This window comes from Ovis aries, chromosome 7, assembly GCF_016772045.2.
Source record: "Ovis aries strain OAR_USU_Benz2616 breed Rambouillet chromosome 7, ARS-UI_Ramb_v3.0, whole genome shotgun sequence".
NCBI lineage: Eukaryota > Metazoa > Chordata > Mammalia > Artiodactyla > Bovidae > Ovis > Ovis aries.
The window spans coordinates 4,869,003-4,896,215 of NC_056060.1; the positions used below are offsets into that span (position 1 = coordinate 4,869,003).

General features: G+C 41.7%; 1 protein-coding gene across 4 annotated transcripts in view; it reads left to right on the forward strand.

Moving 5' to 3' along the window:
• LVRN (laeverin) overlaps positions 1–27,213 on the forward strand; it is a 71,404-nt gene that overhangs the window by 19,077 nt on the left and 25,114 nt on the right. For all 4 annotated transcript variants that reach the window (XR_009601328.1, XM_015096783.4, XM_004010849.6 and 1 more), the window contains exons 2-10: positions 3,257–3,399; positions 4,798–4,937; positions 8,993–9,119; positions 15,951–16,105; positions 17,379–17,492; positions 24,820–24,963; positions 25,958–26,023; positions 26,116–26,181; positions 26,818–26,990. Coding sequence is in view for 3 of the 4 variants with exons in the window: in XM_015096783.4 (XP_014952269.2) it covers positions 3,257–3,399; positions 4,798–4,937; positions 8,993–9,119; positions 15,951–16,105; positions 17,379–17,492; positions 24,820–24,963; positions 25,958–26,023; positions 26,116–26,181; positions 26,818–26,990 (1,128 nt within the window). In the remaining variant the exon portion in view is untranslated. The remainder of the gene's footprint in view (positions 1–3,256; positions 3,400–4,797; positions 4,938–8,992; positions 9,120–15,950; positions 16,106–17,378; positions 17,493–24,819; positions 24,964–25,957; positions 26,024–26,115; positions 26,182–26,817; positions 26,991–27,213) is intronic.

Below are 27,213 nucleotides of genomic sequence, written 5' to 3' on the forward strand. Positions count from 1 at the left end.
AAATCATACAAAAGAAAAATATATAATCCCTAATTTCTGGTAGTTTAAAATTAACTGGGGAGACAAACTTGGTTTAGATCCAGCTTATGGCCACCTATGATCTCTGGAACTCTTTTTTTTTTTTTTTTTAATTTACAATGTTATGTTTAATTTCTGCTGTATGGGAAAATGATGGAAACTTTTTAGACACATTTGTAATTAGTGATTTCCACCTCTCCACCCCTAATCTGTAATTTATCCCTCCTTGAATTCGTCTGTGGTTCGTCTATATCAAGAACAGTTTGTGAGAGCGGAAGGAGTAGAGAGAATTCACAGATCATTTGTTGCTAAATTCAGTTACTAATAATATAAAGCCTCAATTAATAATGAAACAGAGCTAGTGGAGTTATTTTCTAGAAGGGGAAACTGGGGCTCAGCAAGGGTACGTAACTAGTTCAGGGTTATCATTACATAGAGCAGAGTCTTGGAACCGAAGTGGCTGCTGTCAGAGGCTCAACTCCTTTCAGCCCATGAAAGTAAGAGTGTAGTAAAGTTGGAAAAAGCAAATAAAGCAAAATAGGCCTGTTGAAAATTACAGTTTTGTCACTGTGACATCGAGAGCCCATCAAACCAGCTGATGGGAAACGTTTGAACGTGACCCTGTTCTGTGTGCTCTTCCGAAAATTGTGTGAAGTTTCATGTGAGCAGGGCCCTTATCACAGTGGAGGAGGGATTTACAGAGGCGGATGATGGGTGGGCTGAGCTTTCAAGCTATCTGTGTTGAATTCACCTTTTATTTATCTAAAAACTGGTCTGGAACTTCCCCAGTGGGTCCATTGGTTGAAACTTTGTCCTCCAAGGCAGGGAGTGTGGGTTCCATCTCTGGTTGGGAACTAAGATCCCCCATGCCTAATGCCCTAAAAACCAAAACACAAAAACCGTACCATAATGTCGACTAAAAAATGCACAACTGGAGAGTTGCAAGTTAAGTTTTACTGGGGGCAAAGCTCGGGAGACAGCACATCAGAGAGCTCTGAGAGACTGCTCCAAAGAGGCAATGGTGGAAGGTCAATATATAAGATTTTGGTGAAGGAAGAGTTCAATACAATCAAGTGCTTACTTTACAAAAGGCTTTCTGCTAGTCGTGAGGAGCTGATGTCACTATGAAGGGATTTAGCTATTTTCTAGATACAAAGAGATGCAAGGATTTGGATCATGAAATCAGTTCCTGAAAATATCTAACTAAAGATCTAAACTACCATAACTAAAGCTATGACCAAGTTAGCATACTAAAAAGCAGAGACATTACTTTGCCAACAAAGGTCTGTCTAGTCAAAGCTATGGTTTTTCCAGTAGTCATGTATAGATGTGAGAGTTGGACTCTAAAGAAAGCTGAGTGCTGAAAAATTGATGCTTTTAAACTGTGGTGTTAGAGAAGACTCTTGAGAGTCCCTTGGACTGCAAGGAGATCCAACCAGTTCATCCTAAAAGAAATCAATCCTGAATATTCATTGGAAGGACTGATGCTGAAGCTGAAACTCCAATACCTTGGCCACCTGGTGTGAAGAACTGACTCATTAGAAAAGATCCTGATGCTGGGAAAGATTGAAGGTAGGAAGAGAAGGGGGATGACAGAGGATGAGATGGTTGAATGGCATCACCATTTTGATGGACATGAGTTTGGGCAAGCTCTGGGAGTTGATGATGGACAAGGAGGCCTGGCATGCTGCAGCCCACAGGGTCACAAAGGGTCGGACATGACTGAGTGACTGAACTGAACTGAATTGAAAGATTTGTTCCACCAGATTCCCTGGAGCACAGAGTGCCTCACTCCGCCCTGAACTCCCTCCACAGTTGCTGAAGGTCAGCAGCAGCAGCTGCACAGGGCTCAGTCTCCACAGAGGCATTTGGCAAATCCTCTTGTTGTTCACTCGCTAGGAGGTGCTCGTGGGAAGTGCCAATTTGTAGTTGACAGTAACAAATTCCTTAAAGACTTTTAAAATGGTCCACATTTAAAAAAAGAAGAAGAAGTGGGCCTGAAGCTAGAGTGACATTAGCGTGAGAGACATTAAGTCTCAGCACCTGAGGAGAAAAAAGGGAATTTAGCATCTGTAATTGTCACCTAAAAGCAACTCCCAGGTCACAGAGTCTTGGAAAATGGGCTAACGAGACTGCAGATTTCTTCGGAGGAGAAAGCACCCATGGTCTTGTCTCCAGCAGTGTTTACAGAGGGAGAAACTGGCAACCTCCATATTTCCTCAGGGTACTCTTGTTCCTAAGCTTTTCCCTGTAAATCACCAGTCCATTGTGGGATAATGTCACTTTGGAATTTTTCCATGAAGATGCAGGAAGGAGCAGTAAGGATCCGATTGTTGTTCTTGTTTAGTCGCTAAGTCGTGTCTGATTCTTTGCGACCCCATGGACTGCAGCACGCCAGGCTTCCCTTCCCTCACCATCTCCCAGAGTTACCTCAGATTCATGTCCACTGAGTCAGCGATACTATCTAACCATGGTATCCTCTGACGGAGACTGATGCTGAAGCTGAAACTCCAGTAGTTTTGCCACCTGATTCGAAGAGCCGACTGATTGGAAAAAGCCCTAATGCTGGGAAAGATTGAAGGCAGAAGAAGAGGGCAGCAGAGGATGAGGGATTCGATAAATCCACCCATATGCAAATGAAAGTTGTTTTGTTCAGTTGGGATATATCTATATTGTTTAGCACCAAGGGTATGCAAAATAAAACCTTTTAAAATTTCCAACCAGGAAAAAGAAGGAACATGTGAGAAAAAGATAAAAATATAGACATTCTTCTTCTGACTTGCACTTTGGTGGGGAATGAAAGCAATAGGCCCTCCCCAAAGAATTAATCCTAGTTTAAAAAAACCCTTGGTTCTCAAAAGCCTGGCATTGCATATTTGTTCCTATTTAGTTTGTGAAAGGGTTTAAAGGCATATGATGTAATGAAGGAAATGTTATTTTGTGGCTGAAAATTAAAGAGTTCTTTTGTGTTTTAGGTCTTACAGGAAATCTCAGGGGTAGTGAGAACTGGAATTTGTGTATATTATGGGAAGGGGAATAAGGAAGATGAGGGGGAAAACATTCCAGCTCCTTTCTTCAGATAATTTTAAGCCATAATCCATCTCTCTCTCTCTCTCTGTATATATATATATGTGTATATATATATATATACACACATATATGTATATGTATATATACGCATTTGCTTACACTGGTTTAAGATAAAAATAAGTAGATTTGTCCCCCAAATGTGTTTCAGGGCCCTGTTAGCATCTCAGATGGAACCAACATTTGCCAGGAATGTTTTCCCTTGCTTTGATGAGCCAGCTCTGAAGGCAACTTTTAATATTACAATCATTCATCATCCACGTTATGTGGCCCTTTCTAACATGCCAAAGCTAAGTAAGTAATGTTTTCTATCATCTTGTATCTATATTTTTATATATATACTTATATATTTGTATATGTGCACAGATATTTGTGTATTACATGTTTTATATATATGTGTGTGTGTTTAACTCTGGACTAGATTTTACAACAATAGATTTTCTTGGCAGTGTATTGAGAATGTGTTTTAATTATGGTATATTATAACCAGAGAGGGCGGTCACCTAGGATATGTGTCAGCACCCACATCTTGGCGATGGTAAACCCTGATCCTTTTTGTATTAGGAGCTAGGAACATTGTACTGTTTTCATACATTGGTATCCTGTCTGCCCATTAATTTGGGTTTCAGTCTCATAATCATTAATGATAGCAAGCTAGTGGATTTAGTCTAAATCTGGTACATAGATGTGGGTTTTTTGTTCGTTTCAGGTTTTTTTTTTTTCCTTCTTGTTTCAAGGGGTTGTTTTTTTTTTTTTTTTTTTTTTGCTGTTAGCTCACAGCACTTTTTTTTTTTCCTTTTGGTTGAATTAGTATGCAACTTAAAACAATTCTGATATTTCTCATAAAAGTTAAAATTCTTAGTTTTTTGGGGAAACTCAGGCCACCTCACAGCACTGGCCCTGCACTTCCTACCTGCCGGTTTGGCTGCGGGTGAGAAGAGGCTGCCCCCTGTGGTCCCCAGCCCGCCCTGTTATGGACATCAGCCCGTTCACACTGAGCACCTGGCCCACACAGGCCTTTGAGTTTGTGATTTCAGGTTCAGAGACCCCAGCGGGACTCCACTGAGGACCTGCCCCAAGCCTGAGAATGGCAGAATTGTGCCTTGTTGACCTGCCATGGGTCTGGGAAACTCTAGATTAAGTGCTGAGAGAGACGGGCTGGAGTAGGAAACAGCAGTGGATGGAAAGAGAAAGCAGCTCGCAGGCCTGGCTGACAGCTGCTGGTGGATTTGCCCTCCACCCAGACCGTGTTATTCACGGTGCTAATTCAGAACCAGGAATCCAGTCCTTGGCTTGGTGATGGTTTAGTCGCTAAGTTGTATGCGACTCTTGCGACCCCATGGACAGTAGTCTACCAGGCTGCTCTGTCCGTGGGATTCTCCAAGCAAGAATACTGGAATGGATTGCCATTTCCTTCTCTAGGGGATCTTCCTGATCCAGGAATTGAACCCGGGTCTCCTGCATTGCAGGCAGGTTCTTTACTGACGGAGCTAGGAGCGAAGCCCGACGCTGTCCTTAGGCCTTCCTAATAGATAGCTGGAAGGCAGAGAAATCCAAGCCACTGAACCGTGCGGTGTAGTTGGGAAGACCGTAGTTGTGAGGTCGTCGAACTTGGCAAATTGTTTCAAAGGTAGATAATTGTGTTCCTTATTGCTTATTCACAGTGATTTGGACTAAAATCAATTTCTTTAGGTCAGTCTGAGAGAGAAGATGTGAACGGAAGCAAGTGGACTGTTACCACCTTTCACACCACGCCCCCCATGCCCACTTACTTAGCTGCCTTTGTCGTTTGTGACTATGGACACATCAGCAGGATCGAGAGGGGCAAGGAGGTGAGTGAGGGAGACTCCAGGTGCGGGGACGTTGGTGCTGGCAGCGGACCGTTCGCGCCCTCCTTCGCCTCAGGGGCTGGGCCTGCACCCCTCACGGACCTCTCCTGGTTCTTCCCCGAGCCCTGTCACTGCTCTGGGCGAAACAATGCAGAGCGGAGCGCAGCCCTTCCCGCTGGGGCTCTGCGGCGGGGTTTCTATGGAAAGGTTGCGCCTCACGTCCCCTGGAGGCAGGTTCTGAGCCCCCTCTTCCGGGGCCCTCGCTGCCTTTCAGAGCGCAGAGAGAAGAGGGCAAGGGGCCATGCTGGCTTCTTGAAGCTCAGGTTATGTGTTGTGTGCCTTGCCTACACGCTCCTGATGCCAGCTGAGGCAGCTGCTCTGGCTGAAATGCAGGCAGGTTAAGCACCGTCCCTATGAAGGACCGGGCCCGCTGGGTATGAACACTTCCCCAGAGCTGCGGAAATAGGTGCTCTGTCCTGGAACACCTAGTTTTCACCCAGTTGTACACTTGTTACGTAACAATCCTTTGGGAAAATATCAAGGTGACTGCAACAGTATTTTTGGACTGGTTCACTCCCTATGTAGAATGTGGGGTAGGTAGGGCCAGTGCCTTAGGCCCAGTTCTTTCTAATCAGATGGGCCTCATCAGGCTAAGGCTGTCTCCCGGGCCTGTGAACTTCCAGGCTTGTGCCTTTGGCTTGTGCAGATAAGCAAGCTGTAGATGAACCAGCTCTTATCACCGGGGGAGAATTGCTCAAAGTTTGTCCTCCGAAGGATGAACGCACCAGATGCAAAGGACAGCTCATTATCACCCTCAGCTGTTGGCTCCAGCCTGATTTCCCTTATTGAGTAATCACTGCTAGATCCTTGATATTCACAGATAGAACTCGGGCCAAGTCAAACATTCATGACGTGTATTGATAAATCCACTCAGACACGGTGTGGAAGCCTATGCTTTGTACCTGGTATGAAGGAGTGACTTGGAGCTCGCGAGCGATGGAGATGGCCGTCAGCATCCTCGTCTCCGCTGGCTTGTTGCTCTCAATGCTGCTGCACGGTGAATAATTCTTATAAACGGATTGTATGTTTCTTCCTGAAAGGTCACCCTGAAAAGAAAGCTGCCATGGAAGCAAAGAGAAAATGGAACATGCCTAAGAAAGTACTGGTCTTAGCCAGAAAGTTGAAATTTGGGATGAGTTTATCAGTGGAATGTTGTGTTTGGCTATGACTCAGTTCTGGAAAGCTAAGGAATCCACCATATACTCTACAGGGAACCAGACTGTACTCTTGGAATAGCACCCAGACTCTACAAAAAGGACTCCCTAAATAAGAGAAATAATTTAGCAGAGTTGAAAATGTGGTTCATGCGTGGCACGAGGATCAATATAAGACAATTGCAGCCTTCCAGTGTGAGCTGGTGAGCCCTGAGGGAACTCAGGAGGGAAGAGAATAGCTGTCATCTAGGAGCCGTTAGATGACAGCCCCTCCCTAGGGTGAGCCCCAGGGAAGCTCAGGACTCACTCCTCCCCTTGCCTCCTCAGAGCAGTTCTCTCTGGTTGCTTGAGATGCTATCTCCTGGGCTTGACGCCCTAAAAATTTCTGCCATAACTCTCAGCTTTTAGGTTGCTATATTTTTTCACTCGACAGTTATGGCAGCCATGAAGGGACGGGAACCCTCAGCTATCTGGGACCGGCACCCTGTGTTTTCACACCTAGAGCTTCCTTGGGGCTGCTCACCATGGGGAGTGGCTACAGTCTGACGGCTGCCAGTGGCCAGGCGCTCTTTACCTTGCTGTCTTCTCTCGGGGCTCCTCGGCTCGTGCGGGAGGGCTGCAATCATTGACGACTGTAACATCTTCGTTTCCTGATACAGCAGGAAATATTCTGTTTCTCAGAAATAACATTTTGGGTAGAATTTATCACACATGTGCACGTGTAAAGATATTTTTCCTTTAGAGGGTGAGGTCTGCTGGGTCTAAGCAGGACCACAGGGACACACTGGTGGGCTAGGTGTGATTTGGAAGGAACTTTTTCTTCAACATGTTCCGCACATATTTGTGATCCTCACTGCCCTGGCCCTCCCCCACAGCCTGAAGTCATCATTTGCCTCCACTGTGGCTTAGAGTGGTCATTTGTGGGAGGAGCCTTGTAAACTAGAAATTTATATACACACTTTACTACTGCCTTCCCTCCCAAAAGGCTGCAGTTAATATGCGCGTATTATCCTGAACATGGTGACTGTTGCCTCCGCTCAGCAGTGTGGGCTCTGGTTTCGATGTCCTCCTGACCTTGCCTTGGAGGTGAGGGCTTGAGACGGGGCAGGTACCGGGAGTGTAGGGGCAGGACTGAGGCCTTGGGGTGGGAGGAGGCTGGAAGAAAGGAGAGCATCCAGGCAGGAGGCTTCTAAAACAGGCAGTTGCATTTTGTGAAAGGGAAGCATTCCGAAGACCTCACATCATGCAAAAGTCACAAAACGCAAGACAAACTTTCCAGCAGAAATAAAAGCAAAGACAAGTGAGCATTTGGTTGGGGGACAGCAATCTGCAGATATGATGCTGCTTTTGGTTTTCTTCACGGTGTCTCTTGTGTTTTGTAGAGCGCTCTTTCTCAAATTAACTGCATTCACAATCAGGACGATTATCTCAGTTCCCTCCTTGCTAACCTTCATTCTAGAGTTAGGTGTTTCAGACGTGTTTTTAAGCACTGACACCAGCAATGCCATTTAAAAGTGCTCAGATGGTGTTGTTGAAGGAGTACCATGATTTCAAAATAAAATGACAATGGATGGTAAAACAACATCGAATTAGTCACCCAGATAACACAAACAAGTTCAAGCACCCAAACAACAATACAGTCACACTAAACTAACAAAGCATGGCAGAGCTTTCTTTCCATCTGCTACTAACATGGAAGTGTCGTATACAGAGGCTATAATTTGCTTACTTCAATAACTGTAGAAGTCATGAGACTTTTGATGCACTTTTTAAAATTAAGGAAATTAACCTTATTTCAAATTTTGAAAATAAGATGGGACTGTTCATGTTTTGGGAGCTTCCCGTGTGGCACAGTGGTAAAGAATCCACCTGCCCGTGCAGGAGATGCTGGTTCAGTCCCTGGGTCAGGAAGATCTCCTGGAGTGGGAAATGGCAACCCACTCCAGTTTTCTTGCCTGGGAAATCCCATGGACAGAGGAGCCTAGTGGGCTATAGCTCATGAGGTTGCAAAGAGTTGGCCATGACTGAGCGCACTTGCGTTCATGTTTTTTATTAACAAGTCATTTTAAATCTGCATGATTCATATTTGTTTCATATGTTCTATACTGCGTAACCCCTACTAACTGCACAACTCTGTTTTGAATCACTGGAAATATGTCCTGAAAAGGGAAGCTAGCATCCAAAGGGCCCTTTTACTCTAATATAGAATCCATGCTTTCTGGGGGGGTAGATACCACTCCCCAGGATTTTTTTTTTTTAATTTATTTTCTATGCATTTTTGGCTGTGCTGGGTCTCTGTTGCTATGCAGGCTTTGCTCTAGCTGCTGCTAGCGGGGGCTGCTCTCTCGCTGTGGTGTGTGGGCTTCTCATCGCTGTGGCCTCTCTCGTTACGGAGCACGGCCTATAGTGCGGCTCCCGGGCTCCAGAGCACAGGCTCGGTAGCTGTGGCGCACGGGCTTAGTTGCTCAACAGCTTGTGGGCTCTCCCTGAATCAGGGATCAAACCTGCATTGGCAGGCTGACCCTTTACCATTGAGCCACCAGGGAAGACCCCCACCCCCACCCCCCGCAACCAGGATTATTTTTGAATTATAGAAGTTTTACACATTATTGCAAAAGATTGAAACAACACACTCTCTGGAGAGTCACTGTTCCCAACTGAATGAGGAGCCTCCAGGGCTTTTCTCATTGCATGGACACATGTAAACATTTTGTCATGCAACTTCTTCTGAAAAGATAACCTTTGGCTCCAGAGCATCAGGAAATCGGAGCAAGCAGGCTGCCACTTTCAAACATCACTGTACATGTTGCGTTTCCTAATCACTGCTTAATTGTTTCTGTCTAGATACGCATCTGGGCCCGGAAAGATGCCATCGCAGAGGGAAACGCAGACTTTGCTTTGAACATCACAGGTCCCATCTTCTCTTTTCTGGAGGATTTATTTAATATCAGTTACCCTCTTCCAAAAACAGGTGAGGTATCTTCCCTTACAATGGGTTTGATTTCCTGTTATGGGTGCTCTAGGTTGAGATCAAAAGATACCTAGATGGGCCTCCAAGGACCCGTTGGCATTTTGCTGTTTTTGCTGTTTTGGAGTCAGCGCTGCTGGCTTCCCATCATTGTCTCCTACACGTTCCTAAACACGCAGAGGCCTGTCTGCTGCTTCTCTGCATGGTGCCGCGTGACTAGCTGGTGCTCAGAGGGCTCCCGGCTTCAGATTCCTCCTGGGTGCTCACTGGCGGCTTACCTCCTCCAGACCTTGCCTTCTCCCTGGCTTTCTGTCCTTTCATCTCATACTGCAAGCATGCAGTGCAATGTTCTGGATCCTTCTAACCGCTTGCGCGAATTACTCCGGTTCCCTTTAGGAAGGTTTTGTTGTTTTTTGAAACATATGTTCTTTAGCTGTGAGTCATTGGATTAGAACTTGGGGGTCCCATCAGTGAATTTTTATTGTTTAAAATTGGAATCATGTGCGAACAGAATACGATCCTCGAAGGAACATGTAAACATTTTATTTCTCGTAGATCTGCATGGAATGCCCTTAAAATTATGTGAGCTGCTCAGCTCAGAAAGTTGTTCCCTGTTTTTTCTTGCTCGCTTAAGGGTATCATGTCAGTGTGTTTTGTTCCTCTGAAAGGTTATTTAGTTGAAGGCTTGGGGGAAAGTATGCTTGGCCTTTACTGGCAGACAGTGGAAGAAGGTGGGGAGTAAAAATTAGGGCGCTCCAGGCTCCCGAATGCTGCGTAGCCAGGGCCTCTGCCGCTCAAGCCTGGCTGAGGAGGGATGGGGAGTGAAGGAACGGGGGCCAGCTGTGGCCTGCTTGTGGATCCCAGAGGTTATACCTGTCACTTACAGAGTTGGAGGCAGGGACTTCCCTGCAGGCCAGTGGTTAAGGCTCTGAGTTTTTGCTGCAGGGGGCACAGGTTCGATCCCTGGCCAGGGAACTAAGATCCTTGATCCCACATGCCATGCAGCACGGCCCAAAAAAAACTAGAAAAAGAAGGAAAGAAGCAAAGAAAGTTGGCAGCAACAGGAATCTGAGCATGGAGACCAAGTTTCTGGTACTTCTGTGGCCGGAAGATCTCAAAATGACCCTTGTCTAGGCAAGAAAATTTCTCTTTATCTTTATTTAGATAAGGAGAAGTCCAGAGTTATTCTTGATATCCTCATCTGTCAAAACATCTCCTCTATCCAGTTAGTCGCCTCCTTATTATCGCCACCTCCACCCACTTCTTCCCCATCCCTCTCATTCTCCCTAGTTCATATCACCAAAGTCTCGACCACAACTGACCTTGCTTAGTTTGACCACCATCCCTCTTGTCTCCTCCAGTTCATCTTCCACACTGAGGCCTGAGGGATCTTTCCAAAGCAAAATCTGATCGTGTTATTGCCCTGTTTAAAACACTTCTGTGGCTTCCCAATGCCCTGGGGATAAAGTCCAAAGTTCACACCGTATCTTTAACAGTGCATCTCTTGCCAACCTCTAGGGGCTCTGACAGTTTCTCAGAGTAGAAGGGCGTCTCTAGCATCATTTCTGTCCTCTTCTACACTTTCATCTTCTTCTTCTGTTGGTCAGGCTCCTGCATATTCAGTTTGCGCATCCTGCCATTCCTTTTACCCAACTTGTTGATTCTTGTATTTCTCAACGCAGTGCCTCCTCTTCCAGGAAGTCTTCCCTGACTCTCTCTCTCCCAAGCTTCCACAGCATCCTGTGCATCCCTGTATTCAAGTTCTTGAACTCCTAGATCCTAATCATCTCTGGATTAGGTCAAGGGCAAGTTGAGGGTCAGGGTCTGGACTGTCCTTTTTTAAATACCTTCTGAGCCTGTGATGCTGCTTTTCTCAGAGTTTTTGTTTAGTTGCTAAGTCATGCCTGACTCTTTTGCAACCCCAGGCTCCTCTGTCCATGGGATTCTCTAGGCAAGAATGCTGGAGTGGGTTGCCATTTCTTTCTCCAAGGGATCTTTCCAACCCAGGGATCAAACCCACGTTTCCTGCATTGGCAGATAGATTCTTTACCACTGAGCCACAAGGGAAGGCCCTCTCTCAAACTAGTAAACAGTAAACATTTTTTTTTTTTTAGTGGGGGGAAAATATGTTCAATGAGTTCCGTAATTCCATGTAAATTCTGCCTAGATTACCAGCTCCTGGAAGTCAAGGTTATGTTGGCACTTTTTTTTTTTTCTGTATCTTTCATAGCATCTGAGCCAGTGTTTCTCTATGAGCACGTGTAGGTGGTGCGTAGTCAAAACTGCCTTTTGATGGACAGATGATTGCAATAGAGTTTCTCTGTTACTGGATCTTTAAGAGAAAGATGAACTACTGTCTCCTAATTACTTTGACTTTTGGTTGAGTCATTTAAAAACAAAACAAAAAAACTATTATAGCCGCTGGTGGAGTTGGTTGTTTAGGTTGTTATAAGCTTTAAAAGAAAAGTGACATCATGATGCTTTTAGGAGTAAGTATGGGCAAGGGCATCCCGCTCCAGTACTCTTGCCTGGAAAATCCCATGGATGGAGGAGCCTGGTAGGCTGCAGTCCATGGCATCGCGAACAGTCAGACACGACTGAGCGACTTCACTTCACTCACATGGGTGTTTAAGTTTTGCAGACTTTTAAAACAGCAACTTCCCTTTTAAGTTTTTATTTTTCTTAACTTATAACCATAGCAGGCTAATGATATATATGGTACATCTCAGCAAAGTTTGAATTTTTGAAGCAATAAAACTCAAGTACTCTATAAATCATAAAGCGGTGACATGATTACCATAATTAATGAGAATCTACTGAGTAAATGAGAACCACCTACTACTTTTCTAGGTGCTCTCTGAATGCAGAAGCAGTAGATGGCAGAGGCTGTGTTCAGGTAGCTGAGTTTGGCAGATAGCTGCTGCTGCTAAGTCGCTTGAGTCGTGTCCAACTCTGTGCAACCCTTTAGACAGCAGCCCACCAGGCTCCCCCGTCCCTGGGATTCTCCAGGCAAGAACACTGGAGTGGGTTGCCGAAATTTCCTTCTCCAGTGCATGAAAGGGAAAAGTGAAAGCGAAGTTGCTCAGTCGTGTCCGACTCTTTGCGACCCCATGGACTGCAGCCTACCAGGCTCCTCTGTCCATGGGATTTTCCAGGCAAGAGTACTGGAGTGGGGTGCCATCACCTTCTCCGTTGGCAGATAGCATCTACATGTTAAAAACAGGAGCAAACAAATTGTGAAGGAGGAGATAGCACTGACTCATAAAGTCAGCATGAAGTCTCAGCAGAAAGAGGCCTGTGTGGCAGAAACCAACACAGTATTGTAAAGCAACTGCCCTTCAATTACAAATAAATAAATTTTAAAGAAACAGTGAAGCAAAAAAGAAAGGACAATAAGTGGTAGTGGGAGTACCCCAAATATATAAAGAACACCTACAGATAAATAAGAAAAATACAATAGAAAAAAAACAAGTAAAAGATATATGAATAGATGTTATACAGAAAAGGAAACACATGTGGCTAACAAACTTATGAAGAAATATTTAAGCTTATTAAGCAGTCTGAGAAATGAGCACGCAAGGTCACAGTGACAACCTACTCAGTTGTCAAAGAGTAGGCATTCTCACAAATACAAGTGTTAGAAAGTGACACTGTTGAAAGGAATATCAATTGTTACAACTTAGAAAGCTGTCTGTTGTCTTATAATGTTGATCATCAGAATACCTTAGAACCCAGAAATTCCATTCCTAGATATATCTTCAAGAGGAATTTGAGCACATACATGCCAGAAGACATGTGCAAGCATGTTTGAAACTACACTTTTCATACTCGTGCCAAACTGAAAGCAACCAAAGTGGTCACTGATAGAATGGGTATGGGTCATTCACACAACAAAAACCTGTCCAGTAGAATGGGAAACTTAGGCTGAGGCAATGAAGTATGTCGAAAGATAATGGAGCATTACCTGTTGAGGCTATGCAGTGACCTGAATATTTCTTACTATACACTGTCAGCTTCAACCAAGTGTAAAGTCAACTAAATTACTGAGCGTAGCATAGCTAAAGCATTCATGAGGCAGACGTAGCATGGACTATAGCAATGACATTTCTTTCACTGGCAAAGGAAAATTTTGAAACTTGCATCATTCTAGTTTTAGAAGTGACAAATGATCACACTGTAAAAAATTTGGAAAGATAAGGAAAGCACAAAAAGGAGAAGCAAAATCTCTTGGAATGCTGCCATGCAGAGATGACCATGGGTAACGTTTTGATGTCTAGTTTCCCCAGTATCTGTCTTTGTCTCAATTTCCATCTTTCTCTGTATTTGCTTCTTTGTTTTTAACAAAAATGACACCATGGAATTGATACTATTCATTGATTAAAAAAAAAAACAACAATATAAAGCAATATGATCCAGGTAACTGTTCTTTTTTATTGTCATTTTAACGCATAGACTGCCTACATATCAATTTGACAAAATAATTTTTTTAATCTTCAGTGGTTGAAAATTTGGACTGATTTTTCTTTCTTGAGGGGGAGCAGGCTGCTTTTAAAACACGAAAGAAAACATAAGGAAGTGTTTACAAATATCCATGCTATTTGCCTTAGTAGAAATTGCAAAATTTGAAAGGCTAGGAACATTTTTAAAAGTTACGAAGCGTTTTGCTGGTCTGCTCCAGAAAAACTACTAGTTCACACCCTCACCAATAGGCTATGTGTCGGTTTTCCCATACCTAATTATAAATTCTAGCCAATACTAATTATTATATTTGAAAATGTATTTCATGCATTTGAAAGTTACATCATTGTTTTAATTTTTCTTTTTGATACTAATGAAGCTGAAAATTTTAAATAAGATTTTTGGGTGTTTGAATTATTTCTTTATTGAATTGTTCACATTTTTCCTTTTTGATTCATCAAAGTTCTTTAAGTATTGAAAAAATATTATCTAGTTGTCATATAGGCTGCAGATACTTACCCCAGTCTGTGTTTTGCCTTTCAAATTTGTTTGTGGTGTTTTTGGTGCACTAAAACATTTAATTTTAAAGACACTTAATTTTTTAGAACAGTTTACGAAAAAAGTGTGCCCAGAGTGTGAAGAATCCTCATATATCTCCTCTCCCTCCCCTTGCCCCCACCTCTAGTTTCTCCTCTTGTTAACATCGTACATTGGTGTGGATTTTTAAAAACTATAGTTGATGAATCAGTACTGATATATTTTTGTAACTAAAGTCCATAGCTTACATTAGGGTTCACAGTTTTTGTTGTACAGCACTGTGAATTTCAACAAATGCACACAGTGATGAGGGCTTCTCCGGTGAGTCGGCAGTAAAGAATCCTCTTTCAGTGCAGGAGACACAGGGGACATGGGATTGTTCGATCCCTGGGTCGGGAAGATTCCCTGGAGGAGGGTGGCAACCCACTCCAATGTTCTTACCTGAAGAATCCTGGTGGGCTACAGTCCAGTGGGTCGCAAAGTCGGACCCAACTGATTTGACCGAGTACACAGTAATGACATATGTCTACCGTCACAGCATCAGACGATAGTTTCACTGTCTTAAAAATCCCCTGTGCTCTACCTGCTCATCCCCTCGTTTCCTGCAGTCCCTGACAGCCACTGATCTTTGTACTGTCTATATAATTTTGCCTTTTCCATAATGTTAGGTACTAATGGAATCATACCATGTGTAACTTTTTCTTATTGGCTTCTTTCACTTAGTGGGATTCCCTGGTAGCTCAGCTGGTAAAGAATCCACCTGCAATGCAGGAGACCTGGATTAGATTCCTGGGTTGGGAAGATCTCCTAGAGAAAGGATAGGCTACCCGCTCCAGTATTCTTGGACTTCCCTGGTGGCTTACTTGGTAAAGAATCCGTCTGCAATGCAGGAGACCTGAATTTGACCCCTGGGTTGGGAAGATCGCCTGAAAGAAGGCATGGCAACTCACTCCAGTGTTCTTGCCTGGAGAATCCCCATGGACTATGAGGTCGCAAAGAGTCAGAGACCACTGAGCGACTTTCACTTTTCTTTCAGTTAGTAACATTCACTTAAGTTTTATCCATGTCCTTTCATAACTTAATGGCTCATTTCTTTTTATCACTAAATAGTACTCTGTTGTATGGCTGTACTACAGTTTATTTATCCATTCACCTGTTAAAAGACATCTTGATTGCTTCCAAGTTTTGGCAGTTATGATTAAAGCTGGTATAGGCATTCACGTGCATGTTGCTGACTTCAGTTGTGAACTCATCTGGGTAAACCCTTACGAGCTCAATTGCTAGCCTGTATTGCCAACCTGTGTTCAGCTTTATAAGAAACTACCGAATTGTCTTCTGAAGTGGCTGTGCATTTTGCATTCTCACCGCAATGAATGAGTGTTTTTATTGTTCCACGTCTTCTCCAACATTGATGTTTTGTTTTGAACTGCTGTATCATGGTATCTCGTTGTTTTAATTTGCAATTTCCTAATGACATATGGTGTTGAGCATATCTTTATCTGTTCATTTGCCATTTGTGTGTCTCTTTAGTGAAGTGTCTCTTTAGATCTTTTGCTAATTCTGTAAAGTTCTCTTATTTTTGAGTTTCAAGTGTTCTCTGTATATTTTGGATATAGGTCTTTAATCAAAAGTATTTAATTTTCATATAGTCAAAACAATTTGTTGTCTGAGCCTGTCTTCTCTATGTCTTTAATGCCTTTCTCCTGCCCCTTAAGTTATAGATATTCACTTGCATTTTCTTTCAGTAATTTTATGATTTCATTTTGAGATGTTGTATCTGGAACTCTCAAATCTTTGGAAAGAGATGATTCATTTTTCCCTCCATTTAAATCCACTTAGATATAATTGCTTTGCCTACTTTTGACAACCGTGCAATGGAAAACTGGGGACTATTGATATTTGACGAGTCATTATTGTTGCTGCAACCAAATGATAAACTAACAGAAAAAAAGATCGTGATCTCCTTTACTGTCTCCCACGAAATCGGACACCAGGCATGTGGTAAAATGTTCTTTCTTATTTCACACGAAAATATTCTCCAGCTTCTGTACCAAAAGCAGCAAAAACTCCTCAAACTCTACCATACAGCAAATTTCAAAAATAACTTGAAAAGTGGTCCAGTGAGTGAAAACAAGGAAGGATCCATGTAATCAGATCCTGGGTGGATTTAAACTTTTGGTGATAGATCATAGTGATGAGAAATCTCAGAACATTAGCAGGTCGTGTATTCAAAGAGTGAGTAATTGTGTGCCACAAACTTCACTTCAGGAAAAGTAAACCAAGCAGACCTATGATTATCTGCTTTTCATTCCATCTTAAAATAGAGATATTCAAAAGAGACACCAGAAGATATTCCATTTCATCAGTAGATTGTCACAAACTTTTTTTTTTTTTGTGAGAAGTTACAAGTTAAAGGATTATAGTCAATTTGCTAGTATCACTGAGGTGACGACCATCTAAACTGTGAAATTATCTTCTTGTTATATGGACCCCTAAGAAGTTTTGGAGAGGAATGATTTACTGTGATTAAATTATACCCTGTTACACAGTCAACACATACTTTCACAAGTCTTGATCATCACCCAAAGTGTCATTTTTTATTATAGCCTAAGTGACACGTTGTTTTGGAAAATAGGGTGCTAACTATTAGTACATCACAGCTATTATAAGAATTTGGTTAAAAACCAGGGTGTGGATTTGTTGGTTTTGGAAATTATTGTGTTTTTCTTTCCTGATTCTATTCATCATCATGTGACACTTTCCTTCTGTTAAGCTCAAATTGAAAATAATTATAACTGGACCACTTTGCAGAAACGAGTACTTGAGTGATTCTTACATGGTGCAGATCAAATTATGTCCTTAAAACATAATCGACTGCTTACAGCAAAATTCTGATGTAGTCTGTTTAGAGTATGAGATGCTGTCATTAGTAGGTGTTAAGTGGACATTCAGGCCTTCTCCTTTAACTTAACTTTGGAGTAAAGTGGACAATTTAAGAAATGCTATTCTAGCTTACTTTATTTCTGAGCATCACAGTTTTAAAGCAAAAATTGCTTCCAGTTGTTGGATGTGAAATTTTACAGAAAAAAAATGGTTTCATGTTATTAATAAAACAACATGACTTTGGAGTCCTGTTTTCAAGTTTTATCACTGATAGCAAATTACATTTAATTTTGTCTTTGACCTTATATTTATTTAACATGTAATTACAATAAATATTACTTAAATTGAAGTTAAGATTGTTCTTTTTATCCCCAACTCCAAAAGTGGTTTGGAAACTTGGTTACCATGAATTGGTGGAATAATATCTGGCTCAATGAAGGTTTTGCATCTTATTTTGAATTTGGGATAATTAACCACTTCATTCCTAAATTCCCAAGGGTAAGTATGTCTGTTAAATTAATTTATAATCTTTCTTCTAATTATAATAGTAGTTAATTTTCATTGTTTAAAGTGTGTAAAATACAGAAAAATATAGAGATAATAAATTGTAATATCAGAGATGATCAATGTTGTCTTTTTGATTTGTTTTCTTTTGTCAGGCTTTTATTGTTGTAAATATTCCTAGAAGTGAAAATTACACAGAAATGTGTAATGCCCTTTCTACTTCATACTATATCAAGAGCTTTTCCACAGGTCATTAGATCATCCTTGAAAATAAGATTTTTAAGGGTTGCCTAGTATCATCATATAACTTTATAAGATGTGTGTATATGTGTATATATATATATATATATATATATATATAAAATATTTTCCCTACTGTTAGATTTTAGGTTATTTTCATTTCTTTCTACCTAGACTGAATTTTAAAGCACTTGCAATCAGTAATCTACAACTTTAATAATAAGTAATATGCTATGTTATATTACCCATAATGTAGCTGATATTGCATATGATACTCATAGCTGACATTGTATCTATTACAGCTGATAATCTTTTGCTATGTTGAGTAAATAGTAACATGGAAAATTAATTTATGTGTATGCAAATCTGAATTGAAAGTTATATTTCCAATATTTTATTTAGAGTAGTTAGGTAATGCTTTCAGAATGGCATGATAAAGCTAAATTGATTTAAGTGTTTAAATGTTTCGATTGAATATAATCTTTAGACACAGACCTCATTTCTTCCCAGCAAGTCAGGGTTTCTTCCTTCCTCTCTGTTCCTGCCTCCTGCCATCCCTCTGATGCTCAGAGCTGCTCTTTCTGCTGCTTTTCGCAAATCTTTTTCTCCTCTCCCCTCCCAAGTGTTTCCAAGGCTCTACTTCAAGCTTCTTTTCTCCTCTCCATTCCCTTGCTCATTAGAGTGTGTTGACGTTTGACATGCTGATTTCCACCGGTCAGATATGCACAGGCTAAATTTATTCACTTTGAAGGAGAATCTAAGATTGTTCTTTCTATTATTATGAAAGTGAAAGTCCCTCATTCGTGTCCAGCTCTTTGCGACCCCATGAACTATGTAGCCTGCCAGGCTCCTCTGTCCATGGAATTCTCCAGTCAAGAATACTGGAGTGGGTTGCCATTTCCTTCTCCAGGGGACCTTTCCAACCCAGGCATCGAACCAGGGTCTCCCCCATTGCAGGCAGATTCTTTACTGTCTGAGCCATCAGGGAAGCCCATTAATATATTGGTTGTAAATTTTTCCCTCTTTTATGAAAGGAAGAAGATAGTAAGTAGATGATATTTATCTTTTGTTTATTAAAAAGTTGGCAGAAAAAAAAAATTGACAGACCTCTCTTGGCCACACAGAAACTTTAAAAAAAAAACCAACTTTTTTTTACCTGTTTGTGAAATTGTAGCTTCTGAGGAGCACTGATGTAGCAGTCTTTTACTGCCCCAGTTCCATGCCACTTTGCAAGTTCAGTTCAGTCTCTCAGTCATGTCTGATTCTTTGCGACCCCATGAACGACAGCACGCCAGGCCTCCCTGTCCATCACCAACTCCCAGAGTCCACTAAAACCCATGTCCACTGAGTTGGTGATGCCATCCAACCATCTCTTCTTCTGTCGTCCCCTTCTCCTCCTGCCCTCAATCTTTCCCAGCATCAGGGTCTTTTCCAAATGACTCAGCTCTTTGCATCAGGTGGCCAAAGTACTGGAGTTTCAGCTTCAACATCAGTCCTTCCAATGAACACCCAGGACTGATCTGCTTTAGGATGGACTGGTTGGATCTCCTTGCCATCCAAGGGACTCTCAAGAGTCTTCTCCAACACCACAGTTCAAAAGCATCAATTCTTCAGCACTCAGATTTCTTTATAGTCCAATTCTCACATCCATACATGACCACTGGAAAAACCATAGTCTTGTCTAGACGGACCTTTGTTGACAAAGCGATGTCTCTGCTTTTTAATATGCTGTCTAGGTTGGTCATAACTTTCCTTCCAAGGAGTAAGCATCTTTTAATTTGATGGCTGTAATCATATTTGCAATGATTTTGGAGCCCCCAAAAATAAAGTCTGCCACTGTTTCCCCATCTATTTGCCATGAAGTGATGGGACCAGATGCCATGATCTTAGTTTTCTGAATGTTGAGCTTTAAGCCAACTTTTTCACTCTCCTCTTTCACTTTCATCAAGAGGCTTTTTAGTTCCTCTTCACTTTCTGCCATAAGGGTGGTGTCATCTGCATATCTGAGGTTACTGACATTTCTTCCGGCAATCTTGATTCCAGCTTGTGCTTCTTCCAGTCCAGCGTTTCTCATGATGTACTCTGCATATAAGTTAAATAAGCAAGGTGATAATATACAGGCTTGACGTACTCCTTTTCCTATTTGGACCCAGTCTGTTGTTCCATGTCCAGTTCTAACTGTTGCTTCCTGACCTGCATACAGGTTTCTCAAGAAGCAGGTCAGATGGTCTGGTATTCCATCTCTTTAAGAATTTTCCTCCTGCCCTTTGTGAACATCCTACAAAATGCCCACCATCACACAGTCCAGCCACTCTACAGTACCTCTGCTCTTCCTCCCCTGGGCTAGACGTCATTATGTAGATCTGCAGAATGAAGTACTGAAACGTTAATTGACTTGCCCAAGGTCATTTGCCTGGTTGAGGCGAAACTGTGACTACATTCCAGTGATCTGGGTCTAGGCTGAAGATGAGGATAATGATGATAATAAATATTAATAGATAATCAAAAATATTATATAATACCATTCACTGAGCACTTGAGACTTAAGTGCCTGGTAGTGTGAGTCTAATATATCATCTTAATCAATCATCAAAATAATCCTATGAGTATAGTTATTATTTTTTCTATCTTCTGTTGAGGAAACTGAGGGTATAAGTACTAGGTAAGTTGTTCAAGATCTCACAGTCGTTAAAGGTCAGAGATGAGATTCAGTCCCAGGTTTCTCTAGCTGCAAAGTCCGTGCCTTTAACCCTGGGGAGAAAACACCTGGTAGTGTGCTCGTTCTCAAGGGGCTTATGGTGTGTGTGAGCGTGTTCATTGTGACGCTTTTCATATATGTGAACTATATATGCATATAGTAAGTCTTAGTCCTTCCATATATGCTACACCTACAACATTGTTCATATCTCTCTTTTATAAAGCAGCATCTGCATGTGGCTAGTGTTATCTGTAACTATTTTTGAAAGCATTTGGTTGTACCCCAAATTACCCCTGTGCTGAGAGTCAATATGGAAAGACATTCCAGTCCTTGAAACAATTAGATTCACCCTTATGTCCCTTATAGACTGTACTAAAAATATCAATCAGTTCAGTTCAGTTCAGTCGCTCAGTCATGTCTGACTCTTTGCAACCCCATGAATCGCAGCACGCCAGGCCTCCCTGTCCATCACCAACTCCCAGAGTTCACTCAGATTCATGTCCATTGAGTCAGTGATGCCATCCAGCCATCTCATCCTGTCGTCCCCTTCTCCTCCTGCCCCCAGTCCCTCCCAGCATCAAAATCTTTGCCAATGAGTCAACTTTTAATGCAACAAAAATGGCTAAGATATTATCATTTCTGGGAAACATTGATGAAAACATGTTACCAATGTTTTTGAAGCTAAAATGGTAAGATTATCGTCTCATACCATTTATTTTTATTTTTTTTATCATTGGTTCGTAATCACTGTTTTCTGAGTGTACATTTCTCAATCACTTGTAGAGCTGAGTGAACCATAACCCTTACCAGAAGAGTATCAGATCTTGGAGCTTGAAAAAATTGCCATGAGCTTTGTTTTTGAAAAGCTTAAGGCTTTGTTTCAATGGTCTTTAAGAAATCAGAACTTTAGCTTCCTTTGAATCAGTCGTTAGATTGAAATTAAGTAAAGAGCATCACAGAAACATATGCAGAAACATTTCCATTTTTTCTAATTCTGGTCTAATTTCAGCTGAAAGTTATTAACATACAAGATGAATGGGTCATGGTCAAATATTCAGAACATTCCAGTTGGGTTCTTGATCCCTGAAGCTCCAGCTTTAACATTGCTACTCCCTGACTTTTCTGTATCCCTCTTCTGACTGGTCTAAGGAAGCAGCAGATCTCATGAAGGGAAAGGGCACGTAGGGGCCTTGCAACCAGTCAGGTCTCGCTATGTTTTTATGATCACTGTAAGCTGAGGCAAGTAGTCGAACACGTGTGAGCATTCACTCCTCACCTGTAAGATAAAGTTTCATGCAGTCATTCAATAGATTGAGTATTTAGTGGGCACTATTGTGACAGCCATCATTTATTAAGCATTCATTATGTGCTTAGAGTGTATTAGGTGCAATATCTGATTCGCCCTTCTGAAGAACTGACGATGATGATATAATTACAGTATATTACAGTATAATTACAGATATAATTACAGGCTAACCCTTATTGAGCATATTCTACTTGCCAGTCGCAGTGCTAAAAATTCTATGTAAATTAATTTAGACCTGATAATAATCCAGTGAGGACAGTGTTCCTCCCATTTTCGGAGGTGAAACTGAATTTCCGAGTGATGAAATTAGTTGCCTTTTGTGAGTCAAACAACCCCTAAGAGGCTGCACTAGGATTCAGACCCAGGTAGCTCGACTCCAGACCCTGTGCTTTCAACTTCAGTGATAGTCCATACAAATTTCATGATAAATACTGTTACATTTCTTAGGATAATCACAGATTTGATAGAAATAGGTTTGTTTTCTGGGATCTCACAGCTTGCATGAAGAAAGAAATGGAAAGTGTACAGATTCACTTTATCCAATCATTATATGCAGTAGCTAGATTATGTTTTTTAAAAAGCTAATATTGCTTTTTACGTAGAGTTTCCCTTCCACAAGACCAGAACAGACTGGGACGAGCATCACCTTATGGAAGGCCCAGAGTAGAAAAACCGAGGAATGTTGAGTAAGAGGTGTTCGCCTCATTCATCAGTTATCTTGTGTGATTGGGAAGAAACCAAGAAGATTATATAAACCTTATGCTAGGCAGGCGCAAGAGAGACAGACAATCCATTCTGAAAGAAAAATATGGAAAAGGTTATGTGTACAAAGGTATTCATTAGTACTTTGTCTATAACAGAAAAAACAAAAAACAAAAAACGACTGGAAACAGCTTAAACACCTACCCAGTAGGGCAATGACTAAGTCAGTTATAGTCCATCAACCTGAAGGGGTATTATGCAGCTGTGCATTTGTTTATTTTAGTGTTTTGCTTTTGCAAAAGTTGTATCTTCCCTGAGAGAATCATGATTAAGTTTGGGGTTATTTCTTTCCAATTTGTATTTGTTTCATTTATAATACAGCAGCCATTATTAGGAATAGTTATGAAGATAAGATAGCAAAATTTCTAAATGACTGTGATAATAAGTGAATGAACAAGACGAAAAGTTTTTACAACTGTAAGAATGAATAAATGGGGGAAAAGATTAGAAAGAGCTGGATTAACAGCACTCTAATGGGAGTTATTGCAGGGTGTGTACTTAACGGGTGTTTTTTATTTTTGCTGTTTTCTTCATTGGGTTTATATGAACACAGGAGTTGACAGTGCACACTCTCAAGAGCTCTTAGGTGTTAAATTAATAAAACCTATACTTAACGAGTAAGGTGGGACTTTATGCAGATGTCTCCTGTAAATCTTTGCTACGCAAAGTGTGGTTCTTGAGCTATATACCAACATCAGCATCACCTGTTCATTAGGTAGAAATACAGACCCCAGACTGTGGTCCAGTGGTTAAGTGTCCACGCTTCCACTGGAGCGGGCATGAGTTTCCATCCCTGGTCGGGGGAACTTTTAAGATCCTGCATGTCTCAAGGTGTTGCCAAAAGAAAAGCCCAACCCCAGCACAGACCAACTGAATTAGAATACAATTTGACAAGATCCCCAGGGGATCCTTATGGACAGTAAAGTTTGACCTGCATTTCTCTAAATGACAGGCTTTCTCATTTTGAGAAAAGCTCAGTTTGATGATAACGTAACCAAAGTATTCATAAATCTAAACATAATATGCTAACTAGAGAGGGTTGGTTGAAACATTGGCAGATGGCAGTGGGGCAGAGTTTGAAAGCTTATCTGACACAGTGGAGGGGTGAGGGAGTCAACCTGGAACTACAGAGAGAATGCCCTGCGAGCTGAGACTTTCCGTGGTTTCCAGGTGCTCGCCAGGGTATATCTCTGCCACCCCTGCGGCGTCTCCACGGCCCTTTCTTTATCTCTGTCTTTGCACGCACCTCTTAATTCTTTGGTCTTCCTTCTAGCTTTCCTTCCGAAAGAAATGACCCTTCTCATGTGACTAAGAGAGATCGAATCTTTCGGAGAGTTCTAGACCTTACTGAAATATAAATAACTGCCAGTTTCTCTGGTGGCTCAGAGGGTAAAGAATCTGCCTACAGTGCAGGAAACTGGGGTTTGATCCCTGGATAGCAAAGATCCCCTGGAGAAGGGGATGGCCGTTCACTCCAGTATTCTTGCATGGAGAATTCCATGGACAGAGGAGCCTGGCAGGCTGAAGTTCTATGGGGTTGCAAAGAGTCAGACATGACAGAATAACTAATACTTTTACAGTAAAAAAAGTTCCTAATGCATGAGCTATAAATTACATCATCCAGTTTGTAGATTTATTTTGATTTATTTCTAATAACTGATATTACTACATCATCATCACTGTGAATTTGTAAATTTGGCATTGCTTTTGGTTTATAAATGTCCATATAAGAGACTGATAGATTTTAAGGGATTACTAATAAAGTTACCAATAAAACTCTAGAGGATTAAAACCACCTAGAAATGCTGTTCCCTGGAGGACCTGTCTGGATGGTCAGGGACCTCCTTACGTAAGGAATGTGTTGGGTTGGCCAAGAAGTTTGTTTGACTTTTCCATAAGATGGAACAAACTTCTTGGCCAATCCAATAGATGGCTGTCTTAGAAACCACATTAACGTTTGTAATTGATTTTTCAAATTGAAATAAAAACGGAAAACAAATGGGAAGGAGGGTATTACAGAGTTTTGTTATTCAAGGACTCCTGACTTACTTGGCACATTGTAGCCCAAAGTGAAAGTGAAGTCACTCAGTCGGGTCCCACTCTTTGCGACCCCATGGACTGTAGCCTACCAGGCTTCTCCATCCATGGGATTTTCCAAGCAAGAGTACTGGAGTGCGTCGCCATTTAAGGGCTACTTCTCAATTATTGATTTCTTCCCCTCTTCAATGATAGCTTCTGAAAATATTTTAGGAACATTGGACTTCCTGTTTCTGTGATGCCTCAGAAGTTAGTGTGTCTCAATGTTTTCCTTTTAGAATGAGATCTTCTTTTTTAACATTTTACATGGTGCGCTCAGAGAAGATCACGCCCTGGTGTCTAGAGCCGTCTCCGTAAATGTGGAAAGCTTCACAGAAACCAATGAAATAAATGAGCTCTTTGACTTATTTACTTACAGCAAGGTAAAACAGTTTTACATTTATATTCATGCTGCACTCTTGCAGAAAGCTACATAAGATGGGTTCTTTGGGTTCTAGACTAATGTGCTACTACACAATTTTGGTACAAAGACCTTAGATGGATTTCAGAAAACGTGGTTAAATCAGTTCTTATCTAGTAAATGTTAATCTATAACAGGTGCTCAATGCCATCTACCTTTTTTAATATAGACAGACAGCTGGACACTTTTAAGGTGAACTCCTCTGCCTGGTGGAAATTTGTTCCTGTGTCCCTGAAAGAAAAGCACACACCATAAAAACTGTGTTATTCAGGAGCCTGACTGAGGACTCTAGCCCAGGAGACAGCCTCTCAGAGTATTCCGAGAAGCTGTTGCAAAGAGATAAGGGAGGAGCCGGGATATAGGGGAAGGTTTGGTTTTGTGTTGTTCCTGGGAAAAACATCCGGTCAGGTATAAAAAAGACGACTGCTAGTCCCAAGGAACATCCCAAGTGAATACTTTCAGTGCTTTTCTGTGTATGGAAGGATGCCAGAATCTGGGGTCATTGAAAATTTTCTTTAGATATGTATCTGAACTATCTTGGCATTCGTATATTCAAAACAAAGAATGCTTCCTAGTTTTCTCCATCCTGAATCCCCCCTGCCCGCCCCCTACACCACCCAGGGACATCGTCAGTAGGCAGCCACAGCGGCTAATTGCTGATCCTTGTAGAACTGGAACAACAGGCAACATTTATTTATTTATACCTGTCTTGTGAGTATCTCGATTTAAAAAGTTTTCTGTACCCTGAATTCTTATACGTAGGACATTTTCTCATCTTTTATCTATTAATTAGTGACAGTTTATTTTATTAGCACATTTTGGGTTAACCCAGACATTCAGTTGAGGTATACGATGCAGTGAGGAGCACAGCCCAAAATCTTGCATGCCAGAATGGAATGTGTCCGTATTTAGATACTGAATTTTGTTCAAATAATGGACAACTTCTTATGTCTTAGGGAGCGTCTCTGGCCCGGATGCTTTCTAGTTTCTTGAATGAGAAAATATTTATCAGGGCACTTAAGGTGAGTTTACAAAATTGTTGTTACCTAAAGACAGTAAACATGGATTGCTTTGGTAGGTTATTCATCTTAACCTTACCTTTTCTATTTAACAGTCATATTTGGAGACTTTTTCTTACGCAAATGCGGAGCAAGATGATCTATGGAGACATTTTCAAATGGTAATTCTCACTCTCTGCCGTGTGTTTGCTGGGTTGGGCTGTAAGATCGTGAGGCCACGTGTGTGTGCTGATGCCACAGGAAGACCCCCTTCCCGTGTCTGTGACACTCCTTTAAGTCAGAGGTTACTTCTTTAGTTTTCGCCACTGCATTTCCAGGCTTCCCTGGTGGCTCAGAAGGTAAAGAATCTGCTTGCAGTGCAGGAGACCTGGGTTCAATCTCTGGGTTGGGAAGGTCCCCTGGAGAACGGAATGGACATCCACTCTAGTATTCTTACCTGGAAGATCCCATGGATGGAGGAGCCTGGTGGGCTACGGTCCACGGCGTTTTGAACACAACTGAGCGACTACTAACACACACACTATGTTTCCAGTGCCCAGAATAGAGCCTGCATGTATTAGATCCATAAAAATTGTGTTCTGTGATTGAATGAATGAGTGAAAGGATGAACTAAGGAACCACTCATATATACAGAGATGAACAGAATTAAATTTGGTCCAGAAATTCCCCACTGGGTTTTACTCTATAAATGAGAAATACAATTGCTATTATTGATAGTTTCTTTTAGGAGTTGGCTACCTCAAAAGATTTGGATGGTGAGTAACCGCTTTTGTGATGATTTTTTTTAAAAAAAACAGGCCATAGATGACCAGAGTAAAATTCTTTTGCCAGCAACAGTAAAAAGCATCATGGACAGTTGGACACACCAGAGTGGTTTTCCAGTTATCACCTTAAATGTATCCACGGGCGTCATGAAACAGGAGCCATTTTATCTCGGAAAGGTTAAAAATCAGACTCTTCTAACCCACAAGTAGGTAGATTTGCTCCTGTCTTCACCTTCCTTGGGGTTGAGCTCTGATCAAAAGGAAACCAGCCTATGGATGAGGACGCATAACTCCCACTGGATACACACCCCTCCATGAGATGACTTGGGGATGGTGACGCGGTGCTCCATGCCGGATGCCACTGTGTGCTAGGACGGGGCAGAGCCCTGAGGTCCTGAGCAAGGCCAGAGACCTGCCTTAGGGATTCTT